The sequence below is a fragment of the Chiloscyllium plagiosum genome, chromosome 17 (assembly GCF_004010195.1).
Source record: "Chiloscyllium plagiosum isolate BGI_BamShark_2017 chromosome 17, ASM401019v2, whole genome shotgun sequence".
Lineage (NCBI taxonomy): Eukaryota > Metazoa > Chordata > Chondrichthyes > Orectolobiformes > Hemiscylliidae > Chiloscyllium > Chiloscyllium plagiosum.
In genome coordinates this window covers 4,412,036-4,428,929 of record NC_057726.1, presented here as the reverse complement: position 1 = coordinate 4,428,929, position 16,894 = coordinate 4,412,036, and the positions used below count along the sequence as shown (strand labels likewise).

The 16,894-nt window shown below is 41.9% G+C and overlaps 1 protein-coding gene across 1 annotated transcript in view; it reads right to left on the bottom strand.

The window, feature by feature from the left end:
- Window positions 1-244: 244 nt before the first annotated feature.
- Window positions 245-16,894, bottom strand: part of dync1li2 (dynein, cytoplasmic 1, light intermediate chain 2) — an 81,157-nt gene continuing 64,507 nt past the window's right edge. The window contains exons 12-13 of the mRNA XM_043706535.1: window positions 6,199-6,318; window positions 245-3,014 (exon numbers count right to left, since the gene is read on the bottom strand). Of these exons, the coding sequence (XP_043562470.1) occupies window positions 2,905-3,014; window positions 6,199-6,318 (230 nt within the window). The 3' untranslated portion in view covers window positions 245-2,904. The remainder of the gene's footprint in view (window positions 3,015-6,198; window positions 6,319-16,894) is intronic.

The following is a 16,894-nucleotide window of genomic DNA, read 5'->3' as shown; positions in this document are numbered from 1 at the left end:
CATCCTGCATGGACCAGGACAGTGAGCACGAGCTTGTCTGATCTACAACAGCAAGTTAAAAAGTAAAGTCAGTACTCATGCAACCAATGATGAAGTGCCAGATCAAGGCCCACAGAACATCCAATCAAGCAGAATTCAGGCTCTGGACACCATATCCTGGCACTCAGTGTATGCAGGAAAAAAAAAGTGCCTTCAAAGTATTTTCAAGAAATCTACAGATCAATAAGCAAGAACAGACGGCAAGTCTGGATTCACATTTATTGAAGCCGGTTCGTGAAGACACACATTTTTGTCTTTGTCAGCACTAGAGAGAAAGCAAGATTCCACATGACGGTATCAGGTTAAAGCCATACAATGAACTAAATGAGAACGCTCCTCTCAAATGTTACAATTTCAGTCCAACACAGTACAAAAAATGTTTAACCTAATAGGGTTAACAGAGAACTTTATACATATATATATATCTCCCCAATCTCTCTCCCTCCATTAAATATCGACTTTCATCAAAAGGTGAAAAAAAGCACTCATTTTGTTAAATAATTTTTCATTTAAAACTTGATTCTAAAATGCCAATTTGTTTCCTTCCTGCAAAATATTTCAAGTGCAAACTTTAAGTTAAGCAGCATAAATATTTCAGTTACTGAAAATAAACATGATCAAACCAGATCTTTAGATTACAACATCTTTTAATGGTATTGTAACTCTGATAAACAGAGAGGGAGAGAGAAATGAAGAGAGAGGCACAGATTGAAAGAGGGAGGTGGGAATGAAATACAAAGAAAACAAACCAAAAAAAGGAGGGATAAGATGGAGAAATGCAAAAAGTTAAGAAACAGGAAAGGATGAATATGGAGGAGAGAGATCAAAGTGGAAGACTGGAAAGAGATGCCCAGACTGAAAAAGCTAGAGTTGAAAGAGACAAAAATGCAAGTGGTAGAAATAAAGAAGGGAACATGGGTGTTCAGGAAGGCAGAAAACACACAGAATGGAAGAGGTACAAACAGATAAGGATGTGAGGAGGGGAATGGATCAGAAAGAGACAAACAGAAAAAAGTCCACTAAGCATTAAATTGGTTTCTTAAGGTTAGTGTAACAATCAATCATTCAGCATCCTCTATACAACAGTTATATGGATTAACATTTTGTTCTGTTTTCTTCAAAGCCATTTAAAGTTTGCTTGTTTGGTTCCAGCAGTTAAATCATAAAAATATTGAAAATAAAAGTGGACCAATTGTGCAGTTCCTCCAAAGTTACACCAACTTTGAATGTCAGGTAAATTGTCCAGCCAAACCTGGAAACATCCCCCTTGCTCTCCTCAGTGAAAGGAAGCCAGGAACAATAGTGTTGCCCCTGGTCACCCTCCATAAGTACATGATACAGATAAGAGCCTCAAAAAAACAAAAGAAACAAATAAAAAAATTATACAAAACAATTTTGCTATTGGAAAATACTCAAGCTAATGATGCCCAGCTTTCAATGGTAAATATATTACTGCTTTAATAATATATATGCAATGTTATAGGGAAAATGCTGACTAGCCAAACTCCCATTTCAGCACAAGTTAGGACAGTTTGTACAACAGGAAGTAGAGGTCTGCACAATACCATTTTGTGGTTATCCCCTGGAGAATGCAATAAGGTACTTTACATTGAGTAGTGTTTACACTCAGAAATAATGTGCCATTTCATTAATTGCAGCTAAACAACGGAATGATGTTTTTCTCATTCATCTTTTAGTGGGAGGGATGTGATGGGGATGGGGGCGGGGGGAAATGTTCCTTTTCATTTAACATGGCCTAACTCACCACAAGTCAAGGAAGGCAGGAGCTATCAGAAAAAAAATAAAAGCTAAAAAAAAACTTTCCATTACTGGATAAAACAACTTTTAAATTAAGTTTTAATAAAAATAAAACACCATGAAGCGACTGACCGCTAACGCTATAGTGCATGTTTGAGCTGGGCGCTTACTATGACACCTGCATGGTGATGTGTCAGGCACTTGTTTCCAGCAGGTTTCTCTCTCCACCCTATGTCCTCAATAACTAATGATTCAAAATGCCCTCTAAACATCCTAAAAGCCTTTTAAATTCAAAGATACAATCTCTATCATCTTCGATAATTTCATTATTTTAAGTCATTTCCCTGCTCACCCTCAAATCCTGATTAATTTGGACAGTTCCTTTAATATAAACAGTTTCACACTTCTAACTTCCAATTATTAACAGTACATCCAATGAGTCTAAATATTCAATCTCCTTCATGCTAACTCCTCTTGCATGAAACTACCTCTCCTCCTGCGACCGGCCACTGTTAGTAGTCTCACCTCAAGCACCAGCTTGCTCCTTCATTCCAATACCTGCCAGTCACAAACTGACTGGCACTGCTTGGTGTGCCTCACTGACCCTGCTCCCCATCTCACTTACAAGCAGTCAAGAGCAAAAGGGAAATAAGAGTACAGAATTTACTACCAATCTCAGTCGCTGATTCCAAAATCTTGTCACAGCCCACTGCCCAAGAATTGTAAGCTAAGCAAGCCAGTCCAATGACTGATCACCACCTGCCTCCTCCCCTCACCTCCTTCCAGCCACTCTCTTAAAACCCAGTAACAAACACCGCTTTGCCAGTCTACTCAAGATTTTATTCACTCAACCTTTGATAAAACGATTATTTTTCGATTTAAGGAGTTGTCAGACAGAGGCTATTTACATTTCTGGAATGCACACACCTATCCTGCCACAAGTCATTTTAAAAGTTTAGTTAATGCCTCATGTTCCCCCCCACCCCCAAACTAAAACTGATAGCGGCTGCCGCATTAGACATCTGCTGGCCCTCTCTTGAATGATACAATTGCCTAATTTGGTCTTTTATTTTTAAATATTATATTATACAGTGTCTCTTGCAGCTTTTAGGCTTCATTCTCTGTTGCAGAAGAGTTATTTGTTGCGACCACAGAATCTGGTTTTCGAGACATCCTGTCCAGCTCTGCTTGAACATCTGTTAAAACCGGCTTTTGTCCTGGAAATTAAAATGAGAAAAAGACCATTTAAAGATCACAAAATATTGTGTTAAAGCAGGCTAACTGCAAGCTTGCAAACTCTGCCACCAAGCTCTTTTCCAGTTCTTTCTCCTCGTCTACAGTATAGAATCAGGCAGCCCATTATACTGGCGCTATTCAATTAGTTCCATTCCCCTGCTCTTTCTCCTGTAATTTTTTCTTAGTCCTTTACAATTTCCTTTTGGAAGTCACTGTGGATTCTTGATTCACCACCTTTTCCTACATTATATTCCAGATATTACCAGGAAATTGAGAGAACCACAGAGGACGTGGTGAATAGGGAAGAGAATGTGCACTAGGAGGAAGAAAACGAAGAGACAGGGCAAGAATGGAGCTTATCTTTTGTTAGCAGCACCCAATCAGCATCAACACCTTGTGCAATTATGATCCACTGAATGACACAGAGACAGAGACTCAACTGCAGAAATATGGAGATGGACTCAAACTGACTTGAAGTTCATGCAAAGAGCAAAAAGAACTGCATTGATACAGCACCTTTTACAATCTCAATGTTCCAGAAGTGTTTTATAGGCAACAAGGTACTTTGAAATGTCAAAAAATGCAAAAGCCAATTTACACATAGCAAGCTGTCACAGATTTTTAAATTCCTCCAAATGAAGCTAGTTGAAGGATTGATATTTAACCAAGATTCCAGGGAAATCTTTCAGGACTGCAAAACAGTACAGTGCGATCTAACTCAACGAGAGGCAAATACAAGACCCAGGTTTCAATCTCTCATCCAAAAGGTGACACCATTTACAGTGTGGAAATCACTCTAATATACTTGAGTGCTAGCCTTGATTTTTTTTGCATAATCTCTGGATTGCACAGTTGAACTCATGACCCTCACTTGAAAGAGACCATGTGCTGCAACAGCACACCAGCCAGACCTACAGAATACAGGTCTGCTTGCTGGGTTCTGCTAAGGGTCTAATCTATAACAGAGGCTGTGAAAGGTTAACAAATAAAAGCATGACTTATTTTCTTTGCTTATCTATCCCCAGGATGGGGTAGAGGTTTCAAAAATCTGTGAAATTATTTGGAAGGTACAAGTATAAAGTGTCAGGACAACGCCTCTTGGCCAGCTTGTAGTGAATTCTTTTAGTAAATGCAGCTGGTTACTTTTCATACAGCCCGAAGCTCCAGTCTCTCTGCTCCAAAGAATTTCAGGAAATTCCAACCAACTCCAAAGGGAACTGACTGGCTGGTCATGGCCTGACTGACACAAAGATTTTGGGAATTCCTGAGCGCACAGTCCCTGACAACGGAATTAATCTGACTTTCCCCATCAACAACAAAAAACAATTTTGGAAACAACACATCCCCTAAACCATGTGATATCCCAGCAGCTGGACTCGATCCCAATAATCCAAAATTGCTCCCATTCAACATTTAATTGGCAACTAATCGGAAAGACTCCAATGACTATTTATTTTCAGAGAGACAATAAATATAATTGTTGGAGTCTATCTGCATCATTCTGTCTGCAGACAGGAATTACCTTACTCCTGTCCAAAACTACTGAAGGCCTCATCTTTCCCATTAGTTACCAATTAAATCTGTTGAGCTTGGGTATGCTGCAGCTAGGGCCTGATGGTTGAATGGGAGCAGTTTTGGATTGTTGGGATGGAGTTTGGTTGCTGAGGTGCTAGAGGGCTTTGGGATATAAAAATTGCATTGAATTGCACATGGTAGAGGGCACTAACTGGGAATGCATTAATTCCAAGACAAGGATCTAACTTTGGGCAGTGAAGTGAGGTGGTGCATATTTATAATGAGTATTTCTGCAAATAAAGATTAATAAGATTGTGCAAAGACTGGCTTCAGTTCCTTCCTTCTTCCATCCAGCTTTCTAGATTAAATAACTCATACTCATTCTGTGTTGACGTGATTCAAACTGAGATCGGTCAACCTTCAGTATCTCTTACAAGTGATCATTTCCCACGGGGGCCATTTCCCATGATTCCTCAGATACCCACCCAACAGCTGGACATGCATGCACAACAACTCCTGCTGCAAACATAGAATTAACAGCAAAAAACTCCAGTCAGGGGCAACACTAACATGAAAAAAGCAAGAGTTCAACAGAAAGCAGTTAGGATCTGGAATGCACTGACTGAATAGAAGGTTTCAACGGGATAATTGATTATTGAAAGAGAAACAATTGCAGATCAATGATGATAAAGAACAGCAGTGGAACTAAGTGAGTTGCTCTTGCAGAAAGCTAGCATAAGCACAATGGACTGAATGGTCTCTTTCTACACCACACCGATTCTATGGTTCATAAATGCGTTGTTGGTCTGTTCACCGAGCCAGTAAGTTTGTTGGCAGACATTTCATCCCCTTTCTAGGTGACACCATGAGTGCTGTGTTGCCCCCTGTGAAGCGCTGCTGTACTGTTCCACTTTGAATTTACTTGGCTCTGTGTGAGATGTTTCCGGTTGGAGCCGGTTCCAGTTTTCCATTCTAGCGGCATCCATACACACGGACAACAACCATGTGTTTGACTGGGACAACTTACCAAAACTACGACAGGCCAAACAAAGAACAGCAAGAGAATTCTGGAAAGCATGGTGCTTGCCGTCGGACTCCATCAACAAACACCTTAACCTGGACCCAAGATACAAACTGCTGCAATGGAAAACCAGAACCAGCTCAAACAGAACAACAACAATTCAAAGTGGAACAGTACAGCAGCACTTCACAGGAGGCAACACAGCACTCATGATGTCACCTCAAGAGGGGACAAAATGTCTGCCAACATACCTACCAGCTCAGCGAACAGACTAACAACAAATCCAACCAGCTCCCAAGATACAGATCTTCACAAAAACTTTAAATACCTATGGATATGATATATAAATCATGGAAGATCTCAGCTAGCTATTACTACACTCAGTGATCAATTAGCTTGGGATGAGTGAAGCATTAAATATGGAACCTTTCTGGTCTCATGGTTCAGAGGTCAGCCTGAATTCACTACTCAATTGTATGATGTTTCCAACCCTGGTGAGCGCTTTCCATGAAAACGTCCTTCACCAAAACCTCTAGTTCCTTGGAATATCTGAGGAATCTTAGTGATAACATTGCGACTGAATGAGCCATTTCCAACCCTGCTGGTTCTAACTGGTGATAAGGGCTTACCTGACTTTTTGGCTGTATTCTGTACTCCTCCAGCTCCAGGACTCCCAGGAGAACCTGTCTTTTTACTCAATAAACTGTTAAAGAAGTTTGCCAGCACTCCTTCATTTGCAGCAGCAGGACCTGAAATCAGAAAAAGGTCAGATTTGCTCAGTCTCGATGCTTTCAAGGGAACATGGAGTTCATATTCACTGATGACTGAGGAACATTTTCTCTAAATTTCTGCAACGATCTCTCAGTTTATCAGGGTGGGGGGTGGGGGGAGAAAAGAGAGACAAATTTTAAAATAAAGACATCTGGAACTGAAAACAACAGAACCATAAGAAATATCACAAATGAACTGAAAGTAACAGTGTGCAACACGAGATAGTGACTGAACCAAAATCCTGGAACTCCATATCTAGTGCTGGAAGAGGCAGCTGTTTTACTCAGCTCACCACCAACTTCCCAGAAGCAATTAACGATGAGCAATAAATGCCAGCCTACAGTGACACCCACATCCCGTGGGAGAATAAACAATGAGGATGGCACATCCACACATGCAATGGAGTGACTTTAAAACAAAAATCCTTCATAGGATGTGGGCATCACTGCTAGGTCAACATTTATTGCCCATCTGGAGTTGCCTTTGAGAAGGGGGGCACTAAACTGCTTTCTGAACTGAATTGAAGAAGGTAAACTCCATGTCATTACAGAGGGTATTCCAGGATTTGAAGGGGCATGGATGGGAAAGATAGACAAGATCTTTTCCCTGGGGTGGGGGAGTCCAAAACCAGAGGGCATAGGTTTAGGGTGAGAGGCGAAAGATTTTAAAAGGGTCCTAAGAGGCAAGTTTTTGACGCAGAGGGTGGTGCGTGTATGCAATGAGCTGCCAAAGGAAGTGGTGGACGCTGGTAAAATTACAACATTTAAAAGGCATCTGGAAAGGTACATGGACTGGAAGGGTTGAGGGGGATATGGGCCAGATGCTGGCAAAGGGAACTAGGTTTACTTAGGATATTTGGTCAGCATTGACAAATTGGACCAAAGGGTCTATTTCCATGCTGTACATCGCTATGGGTCTGTGACACTGAAGGGATGGTGAGTATTTTGGGGATGGGGTACAAACTTGGAAAGGGTAGTGTTCCCAGTATCTGTTGCCCTTGTCCTTCTCAATGTTGGAAGTCATGGGTTTGGAAGGTGGTAATGAACCTTCGCTTGCTGGGTTCACTTCAGGGATAGTTAAAAGGTGTATTATATTGCTGTGCATCTTGAAATCTAAGTTTGCCCTTTCACTAGCAAAGTTGTACACCCCTATCCTGTTCCAAACTTAATTTTGGTTGCTTGTTTTTGTTAGGATGACAGAAGGAGGAGGAGATCAATATTTGGAGATCAATATTTGGAGATCTTCTGATGCTGACTGAAGTCAAGAAGGGAGATCTTTCAAACTAAGTAGTGACAGATGGAGTTTAATTCAGATAAATGTGAGGTGATGCATTTTGGGAAAACAAATCTTAGCAGGACTTATACACTTAATGGTAAGGTCCTAGGGAGTGTTGCTGAACAAAGAGACCTTGGAATGCAGGTTCATAACTCCTTGAAAATAGAGTGGCAGGTAGATAGGATAGTGAAGGCAGCATTTGGTATGCTTTCCTTTATTGGTCAGAGTATTGAGTACAGAGTTGAGAGGTCCTGTGCGGCTGTACAGGACATTGGTTAGGTCACTGTTTGAATATTGCGTGCAATTCTGGTCTCCTTCCTATCGGAAGGATGTTGTGAAACTTGAAAGGATTCAGAAAAGATTTACAAAAATGTTGCCAGGGTTGGAGGAATTGAGCTATAGGGAGAGGCTGAACAGGCTGGGGCTGTTTTCCCTGGAGCGTGGAGGCTGAGGGGTGACCTTATAAAGTCATGAGGGGCATGGATAGGATAAACAGACAAAGTCTCTTCCCTGGGGTTGGGGAGTCCAGAACTAGAGGGCATAGGTTTAGGGTATAGGGGAAAGATATAGAAGAGATCTAAGGGGTAACTTTTCCTTGCAAAGGGTGGTACGGGAATGGAAGAACTGTCAGAGGAAGTGGTGGAGGCTAGTATGATTGCAACATTTAAAAAGGCACCTGGATGGGTAAATGTATAGGAAGGGTTTAGAGAGCTATGGGCCGGGTGCTGGCAGGTGGGACTAGTTTGGGTTGGGATATCTGATCGGCATGGACGGGTTGGACTGAAGGGTCTGTTTCCCTGCTGTACATCTCTATGACTCTAAATGCTGATGAGGGCTGCTGATCAGTTCCAGCATTTTACAGAATATAAAGAAAACATCAATTGTGGGGTATTTTTTGCAGAATGGTTGTGTAGGTAAGGAGAACAAAAATTGCACAGCTTCACAAAGCATGGATTTGATTTCACTGGCTAGCCTACAGCAAATAATTTCTGTTCAAAGGGATTTTTCTTTGACAAAAAAACTTTGCAAAAGTAATACAGATTTTCCAATGGTGTCTTAAGTTAGCAAAGATGTTTCTATTTTTAAAAAGTCACCATTAAACAAAACAAGCGAGCAGAGACAGCTGGATCTCCAGGTCTCAGTCACAGACAATAAAAAAACTGGAATGCTCAAAACAGCTGTCGTGTACATAGTTCAGTTTCACTTTTCAGCTCCTGCCAACTCAATTTGGAACATAATCAAACTGACCAAAGAATGTCTGTGACTAGTCACTTACAAAATGCCAGGAAAATGTAACATAGCATTTGCAGCACAGAAACAGACCGTTTAGGCTAAATGGTTTGTACAAACATTTATGTTCACATGGATCTTACTTTGACCCATGTTATAAGCACCAGCCTTCTAATCCTTGTACCCTCAAATGCTTACCGAACTTCCTTTTAAATCCATTTCCAGACTATGGCAAGATCACAGTCTGTGTAAAGTAGTTTCTCTAACCTTCTCTCTGATTCAATAGTGACCATCTTTGATTTTTGACCCCCTCCTAACTGAAAGACATCTCTACAGAAATACCACCAACAACACATCTCTCACCACTCTTAACCCCTGTCAAAGCTTTTGGAAAGAATGCAAACATAAATATTCAAAAGAGGGTTGATGGGATGAGGAACTTCAGTAATGAAGACAGGTTGAAGAATTTTGGAATGCTTTCCTTGGAGAAGGGAAGGCTCACAAGTTGATAGAGGTTCAAAATCACATGGGATCCAGATAGCACATATGGGGAGACCGCTTCCACTTGTAAAAGGATCACAAACAAGAAGGCAGAGATTGAAAGGAAGTAATAAAAGCAGAAGTGACAAAGAAAACCCTTTCCACACAGCAAGTTGTTAAGGGGTGGAATGCATTTGACTGTTACCTGAAAAGGAACACTGAGGTTATGGGGGCAAAGCAGGAGAACAGCATTCAGAATTGCTGATTTGGAGAGGTGATGCAGACAATGGGCTGAATGGCCTCCTTTAGTATTTCAACAATTCTGTGATTCAGTCAAGTTTTCCCTCAACCTTCTCCTTTCTCGAGAAAAGGAGAATCAAACCTTTTGAGGTATTTACATCTCAATTCCAGTAGCACCATTGTTAAGTTTTTTTTCCAGCTTCTTCCATCTCTATTTTTTCTCTAACATGGACAATGGTATTTGTAAAGTGTATTTGCTTAACAGGTTGTCGAACAGAATGTCCCGACATTGTTAATGGTTAAATACACCTGCAGACCGCATACCAGGACAATTAACTGTGCGATACAAGTAGTAAACACTAAGCTCATTATCCCTTGAAGGAATGGAAAAAAGGTACAATGTCCAAGAGCAGCATGCGAACCAGTTCTCACCAAACTAACTCACTGCTCACCATCTCTCACTTGTTCAAGTTGCAAGGATACAATCTAACAAGGTCAAGACTTGCATAATGTAACACTTGAACTTCCACATTTTTAAATTTGTTCATGGGATGTAGGTGCTGTTGACAAAGTCAGCATTAATTGCCCTTGACAAGGTGGTGGCGGCGAGTTACCCTCTTGAACCATTGCATGGCTACATCCACAGTGCTGTTAGGATATAACATCGATTACATTTCCTATGAAATACAGCAGTCAATTTGTGAACAGCAAGACCCCACTCAGTATGGGTTCTTAACCTGTGTTCTTTGATAAAGGCAAAAAAATAATAACGAAGAAGGAAAGAGTAATCATGACGAATGAAGGAGGGGAGATGGGGAATGTGTGGTGAAACATTGGTCTTCATTCTTGTATCATTGTTTAATTACACATCCTACAGTAAGATATCAAATACACAGTCAGATCTGCTATATTGAGTTTTTTGTTAATAAAAGACCAACTCGACTGGCAAATTGGGAACGCTGTTTGTAAAACGCACATTTGTAAAACGTGTTTTGGTTATAACGTGTTATAGATTGCCAACACTTATTTATATTGTGTGACTTTTTTGTGTAGCACAGGGTCACACAGGAACACTACTATCGTGTTACAGAAGAACAGACTGCAGTGGGTTTCATACACAAATCTCAGTGTGGACAAGCTCAACTAATGAGGCCAATAAAGATGACCGTCTGCCTACTCCTTAAAGAAATTACTAAGGAGTGAGAGTTATTTAATATTCTGCTTCAGTTCCACCTGGACTGCTGGGCCCAGTCTGTATACCATATCTCAAAAGCTAAATCAAGTCTGAAGGGAGTGTGGCACACTTACCCAAGTGGTAACAGACTAACATGGTTGAATTAGAAAAGGTCACATAGATTAGGCTTGTGCTTTCTGGAGTAATAAAGATTAAGGGGCTATCTAATTGAGGTGTTTTAAGATGATTAAGAGATTTGATAGAGTGGATCAGGAGCAATTGATAGAGTGGATCAGTGCCTCTTTCCCCCTCCATCACCACCAGAAAAAAATGACATGCAGCAGGGGTGGGAAGATCAATGTTTTTTAATTAGACAAGGATTGGCTATTAAGATACAGATAAATTGAATGGCTTGAGGGACTGATCGGCCTCCTGTCTCTTAGTCGGTGGGAAAAACACAGGATATGAACATGACAATCATTTGACAATTTGAAAATAAGAGAAAATCTAGCCATAACTGTCTCAATCCAAGTCCAATGTCAGTGCAAAGGAGTCCACAAATTATAGAAGGGTAGAGCCTCTATAACAGCAGATAGTTGTAACAAACCTCATCATCCTCACTCATGCCCATGAGCCTGCACTTTCAGTATGCTTTCTCAACAAACTTTAAAAACTCTGATATTTACATTTTGTTGGGTGTAGTGTTTCACTGAAGCACCTCAACGTAGCACGCTTAGGAGAGGTTGTACCACTTCATGAATGGATCAAGGAGTTTGTCAATGAAGCAACTGCAGTAGACAAAAGATCAGCCAGCCCGCATGTCTTGACTGTGCTGTGCTACCTCATCTCTAAGAGGGCATCAGCAGATGCTGCTCCAATCTGCCACAGTGCATTGAATTGGGTAGTAAAGCTTAAGTAATTTCCAGCTTTCCCAATAACAAACCAGTGACTCCTGCCAAAAATGCAGAGGTATACATTCAGACATTAGCTTTTGGTCATTCATAGGAGTAACCAATCCAGCATCATCAATTTGGCCCACAAGGACAACAAAACTCACTGCCTTGGATCAAAGCTGAGGTGTGGTCTTTTGGATGAGGTATCAGCACCAATGGAGCTGAAACCCCCAGCACATTGAGGAGTATTCAATAATCTGCATTTTTCACTTGACCATGAGCAGAGCAAAACATCCTAAAATTTTTCCCAGGCGTGGTGCAAAATGAAAATAATTACATTCTGAGCCACATGAGGGGACAGAGCACAAAGTGGCAGCATCTGAAAAGGAGGTTCTGAATATCTTTAAAGCAGAAAACAGGAAGCGAAGTGAACAGGGTTAGGGAATTCTAGCACAAGGAGCCCTAAGCAGCTAACATTCCAGTTACTAACAACGGAAGTAAGTAGGCTGGGAAATGCAAAGGGCCAGTATTGCAGGTGTAGCAGAGACTTCAGAGATGCAGAGTTTGAGGGAGAGGGAGCATTGAAGAGGTTACACATTCCTTTAAGAGGGCATAATCATGGAGGGATCTGAACAAGCATGTGCACTTTAAAACCAAGCTGAAAAAGGAAGAAAAATATTCCTCAATCTCCACCTGGCGAAAGCGAGGACTGCAGATGCTGGAGATTGAAGTTGAGTGTGGTGCTGGAAAAGCACAGCACGTCAGACAGCATCCGAGGAGCAGGAAAATCGACGTTTCGGGCAAAAGCCCTTCATCATGGCTTTTGCCAGAAATATCGATTTTCCTGCTCTTCAGATGCTGCCTGACCTGCTGCACCTTTCTAGCACCACACTCTCAACTTCAACCTCCACCAGTCCAGTGTTCTCAACTCCACCCACAAAAAGCACCAAATCTCACTCGAGATTATACCATGCATTTCACTAGCTTGTAACATCTAAGGCAAATGGCTCTTCTCCCCTACCTGAGCCGAGAGGGAGCTGACTTTCATAACCTGATATCAGATGGGGGCAGGGATGAGTACTAGTCTGTGGGGAAGAGGATTATAGGAAGGAGGGGTGCCCTTGCCCAACCATTGTCAGGGGGCTGACTGCAGTGCTCCCACCATCACCAATAATTATCACCCACGATTAGATCAGGTAACTTAGAGAAGACTGACCAATTGGACCTTGGTCTGAGACCACAAATGATCGCTGGAATTTCTGAATGGACTTGAAAGGTATTTTTCATTGCTGCTAGGTAGAACAATAGAACAGCACAGGCCCTTCGGCGCCGGATGTTGTGCCAACCTGTGGAACCAATCTGAAGCTCATCTAACCGATCCTATTCCATTCTCGTCCATACGCCTATCCAATGACCATTTAAACGCCTGCAAAGTTGGTGACTCTGCAACTGTTGCAGGCAGTGTGTTTCACACCCGAGTAAAGAAACTACCTCTGACATCTGTCCTATATCTGTCACCCCTCAATTTAAAGCTATGTCCCTCGTGCTAGCCATCACCATTCTAGGAAATAGGCTCCCACTGTCCACCCGATTGAGAAATGTAAGATAATCAGAGGATTCAATTAAGTAATCTGTCAACCTTCTCTCTAACAAAAACAGTCAAGTCCCTCAGCCCTTCCTAGTAAGATTTTCCCTCCACACCAGGCAACATTCTAGTAAATCTCCTCTAGATCCTTTCCAAAGCTTATACTCCAAATGTGGCCACACCAGAGTTTTGTACAGCTGCAGCATGACCTCATGGTTCCAAAACTCAATCCCTCTACCAATAAAAGCTAACACATTGTATGCCTTCATAACAACCCTATCAACCTGGGTGGCAACTTTTAAAGATCTATGTACACAGACACAGATCTCTCTGCTTCATCTACACTAACAAGAATCTTGGTACTCGCCCAGTACTCTGCATTCCTGTTACTCCTTCCAAAGTGAATCACCTCACTTTTCTGCATTAAATCCATTTGCCACCTCTCAGCCCAACTCTGCAACTTACCTACGTTCTGATGTAACCTGCAATATCCTTTGGCACTATCCACGACCCTACCAACCTTAGTGTCGTCTGCAAATTTATTAACACATCCTTCTACGCCCTCATCCAGGTCATTTATAAAAACGACAAAGAGTGGACCCAAAACAGATCCTTGTGGTACCCCATAAGTAACTGAACTCCAGGATGAACATTTCCTGTGTATTTTGTGCAGTAGCTGTATGCGTGCATGCACACGGCAGGGGGGGGGGGGGGAAGAAGAGCAGCTCTTATCAGACACCTTACTAAAAGTCCATATACACTACATCAATGGCTTTACCCTCATCTATGTGTTCGGTCACCTTCTCTAAGCAGTCAATAAAGGTTTGTGAGGCACAACCTACCCTTCACAAATCATGCTCATTATCTCTAACCAACTTATTCCTATCAGCATAAATCCCATCTCTTATAACCTTTTCCAACACTTTATCCACAACCGAAGTAAGGCTCATTGGCCTATAACTTCCAGGGTTGTCTGTACTCCCCTTCTCGAACAAGGGGACAACATTTGCTATCCTCCAGTCTTCTGGCACTATTCCTGTCGACAATGACGACAAAGATCAAAGCCAAAGGCTCGGAAATATCCTCTCTGGTTTCCCGGAGAATCCTAGGATAAAACCCATCCAGCCCAGGGGATTGGTCTACTTTCACAGTTTCCAAACTTTCTAACACCACCTCCTTGTGAACCTCAATCCCATCTGTTCTAGTAGCCGGTTTCTCAGTATTCTCCTCAACAACTTTGTCTTTTTCCAGTGTGAATACTGACATCTCATCCTTCTTTGCTCCAATGAGAAAAGCTCTAGCTCCCTCAACCTTTCTTAAGGCATGCCCTCAGACCAGGCAGGGGCCTGGTAAATCTCCTCTGCACACTCTCTAAAGCTTCCTTTCTATAATGAGGCGACCACAACTGAACACAATATTCCAAGTTTTGGTCAATCCAGGGATTTACAGAGCTGCAGCATAACCTCACGTCTCAAACTCAATATCCCTGCAAATGAAAGCCAACACACCATATGCCTTCTTGACAAACCTATCAACTTGGGAGGCAACTTTGAGGGATCTATGGTCATGGACCCTAAAACTGCTCTGTTCCTTCACATTGTCAAGAATCCTGCCTTTAACCCTGTAATCAGCATTCAAATTTGACCTTCCAGAATGAATCACTTCACATTTTTCTCAGCCCAGCTCTGCATCCTGTCAATAATAGTTGCAGGGAACTGGAAGTATGCTATATTTACATTTTTTCTTAGGCTGTCAAATACCACTAGCACCTTCAAGCTACAAAAAAACCCTACTTGTTAACAGTAAATTACCATTTCACCATCCCCCATTCCAATACTGTCTGATGGCAATTACAGCATCCCTGCTTTCTATTAAAAACCCTGCACTCTTTTGGAAACCAACCACCATAACCTTCCACTTTGCAGAGGAAATCTTTCAGCCTGACTTTGAAAGAGGACCATTCCTTCAGGTCAAAATCCTGGAGCTGTTAACCTAGTAGCACTGCCCATGGACTTCAAGGCATGACCGCTATCTCAAGATCCACCAAGGAAAGGGAATAAATGCTGTCTCAGCTAACAGCGCTCATATTCCATAGACTAACTGTAAAATAATTACAATGGTCCAAAGCACTTTGCAGCCATTAAGACTTTTTGAAATGCAGCTAGTCAGAACACAGGAAATGTGGGTAAAAGTGAGTAAAGAGAATGGCAAAGGCCACACTGAACAAAGGAAGTACATGGCAGGAACAGGTCCTGCAGCCCACCAGGACTGCACCAACAGATGAAGCCTTTCTAAACTAAAAACCTTTTGGCTCTATGCTGTCTGTATCCATCTATTCCCTGCCTATACATATACCTGTCAAGATGCCTCTTAAATGTTGCTATTGTATCCACCACCTCTTCTGGCCGTGCATTTCAGGCACCTACCACCCTCTGTGTAAGGAATTTACCTCATCTCCTTTAAATTTTCCCCTTTTAACCTGAAACCTATGACTAATAGTATTTGACATTTCTACCCTGGGAAAAAAAGACTCCAACAATCCATTTTATCCATGCCTCTTAATTTTGTAAACTCAGGTCGCCTCCTCATCCTCCAATGTTCTAGACTAAACAAACCACATTTATCCAATCTCTCCTCATAAGTAAAACCTCCAAATGAGGCAACATCCTGGTAAACAGTTTCGATACCCTCTCCAAAGCCTCTAATCCTTCTGGTACCATCGCAACCAAATGTGGCCTAACTAGAGTTTGATACAGCTGCAACATGACTTGGCAATTTTTTTATACTCTATGCCCCAACTGATGAAGGCAAGCATGCCATAGGCATTCTTGATCACCTTAGCCACTTGCCTCTTTCAGGGAACTGTGGACCTGTACACCCAGATCCCTGTGTATGTTAATGCTACTAAGGGTTTTGCCATTTAGTCTATACTTTCCTCCTGCATTAGATCTTCTAAAATGCATCACCTTGTATTGATCGAGATTAAACTCTATCTGCTACTTCTCCGTCCAAGTCTCCACCCTATCTATATCCTGCTGTATCCTCCAGCAATTCTCACTATGCACAACTCCTCCAATCTGTGTTATCTGAAAATTTACTAACCCGGCCACCTACATTCTCCTTAATATAATCACCAACAACAGCAACTCCAGCATTGATCCCTGCAGAACATCACTGATCACAGAGCTCCTATCAGAAAAACAGCCTTGCACCGCTACTCTATGACTAATCCATCTTACCATGTCACCACAGATCCCATGTAACTTCACCTTGTGTATGTGCCTGCCTTGAGGAACCTTATTAAAGGCCTTGCTAAAGTCCATATACTCTGGATCAGTGGTGCTGGAAGAGCACAGCAATTCAGGCAGCATCCTGTCTTCGGATGCTGCCTGAATTGCTGTGCTCTTCCAGCACCACTGATCCAGAATCTGGTTTCCAGCATCTGCAGTCATTGTTTTTACCTAAAGTCCATATAGACAATATCCACTGCCCTACCCTCAATCACCTTTGTCACTTCCTCCAAAAAAGAGAAAGTGAGGACTGCAGATGCTCGAGATCAGAACTGAAAATGTGTTGCTGGAAAAGCGCAGGTCAGGCAGCATTCAAGGAGCTGGAGAATCGACGTTTCGGGCATGTGCCCTTCTTCAGGAATGCGTCACTTTCTCCAAAACCTCAAT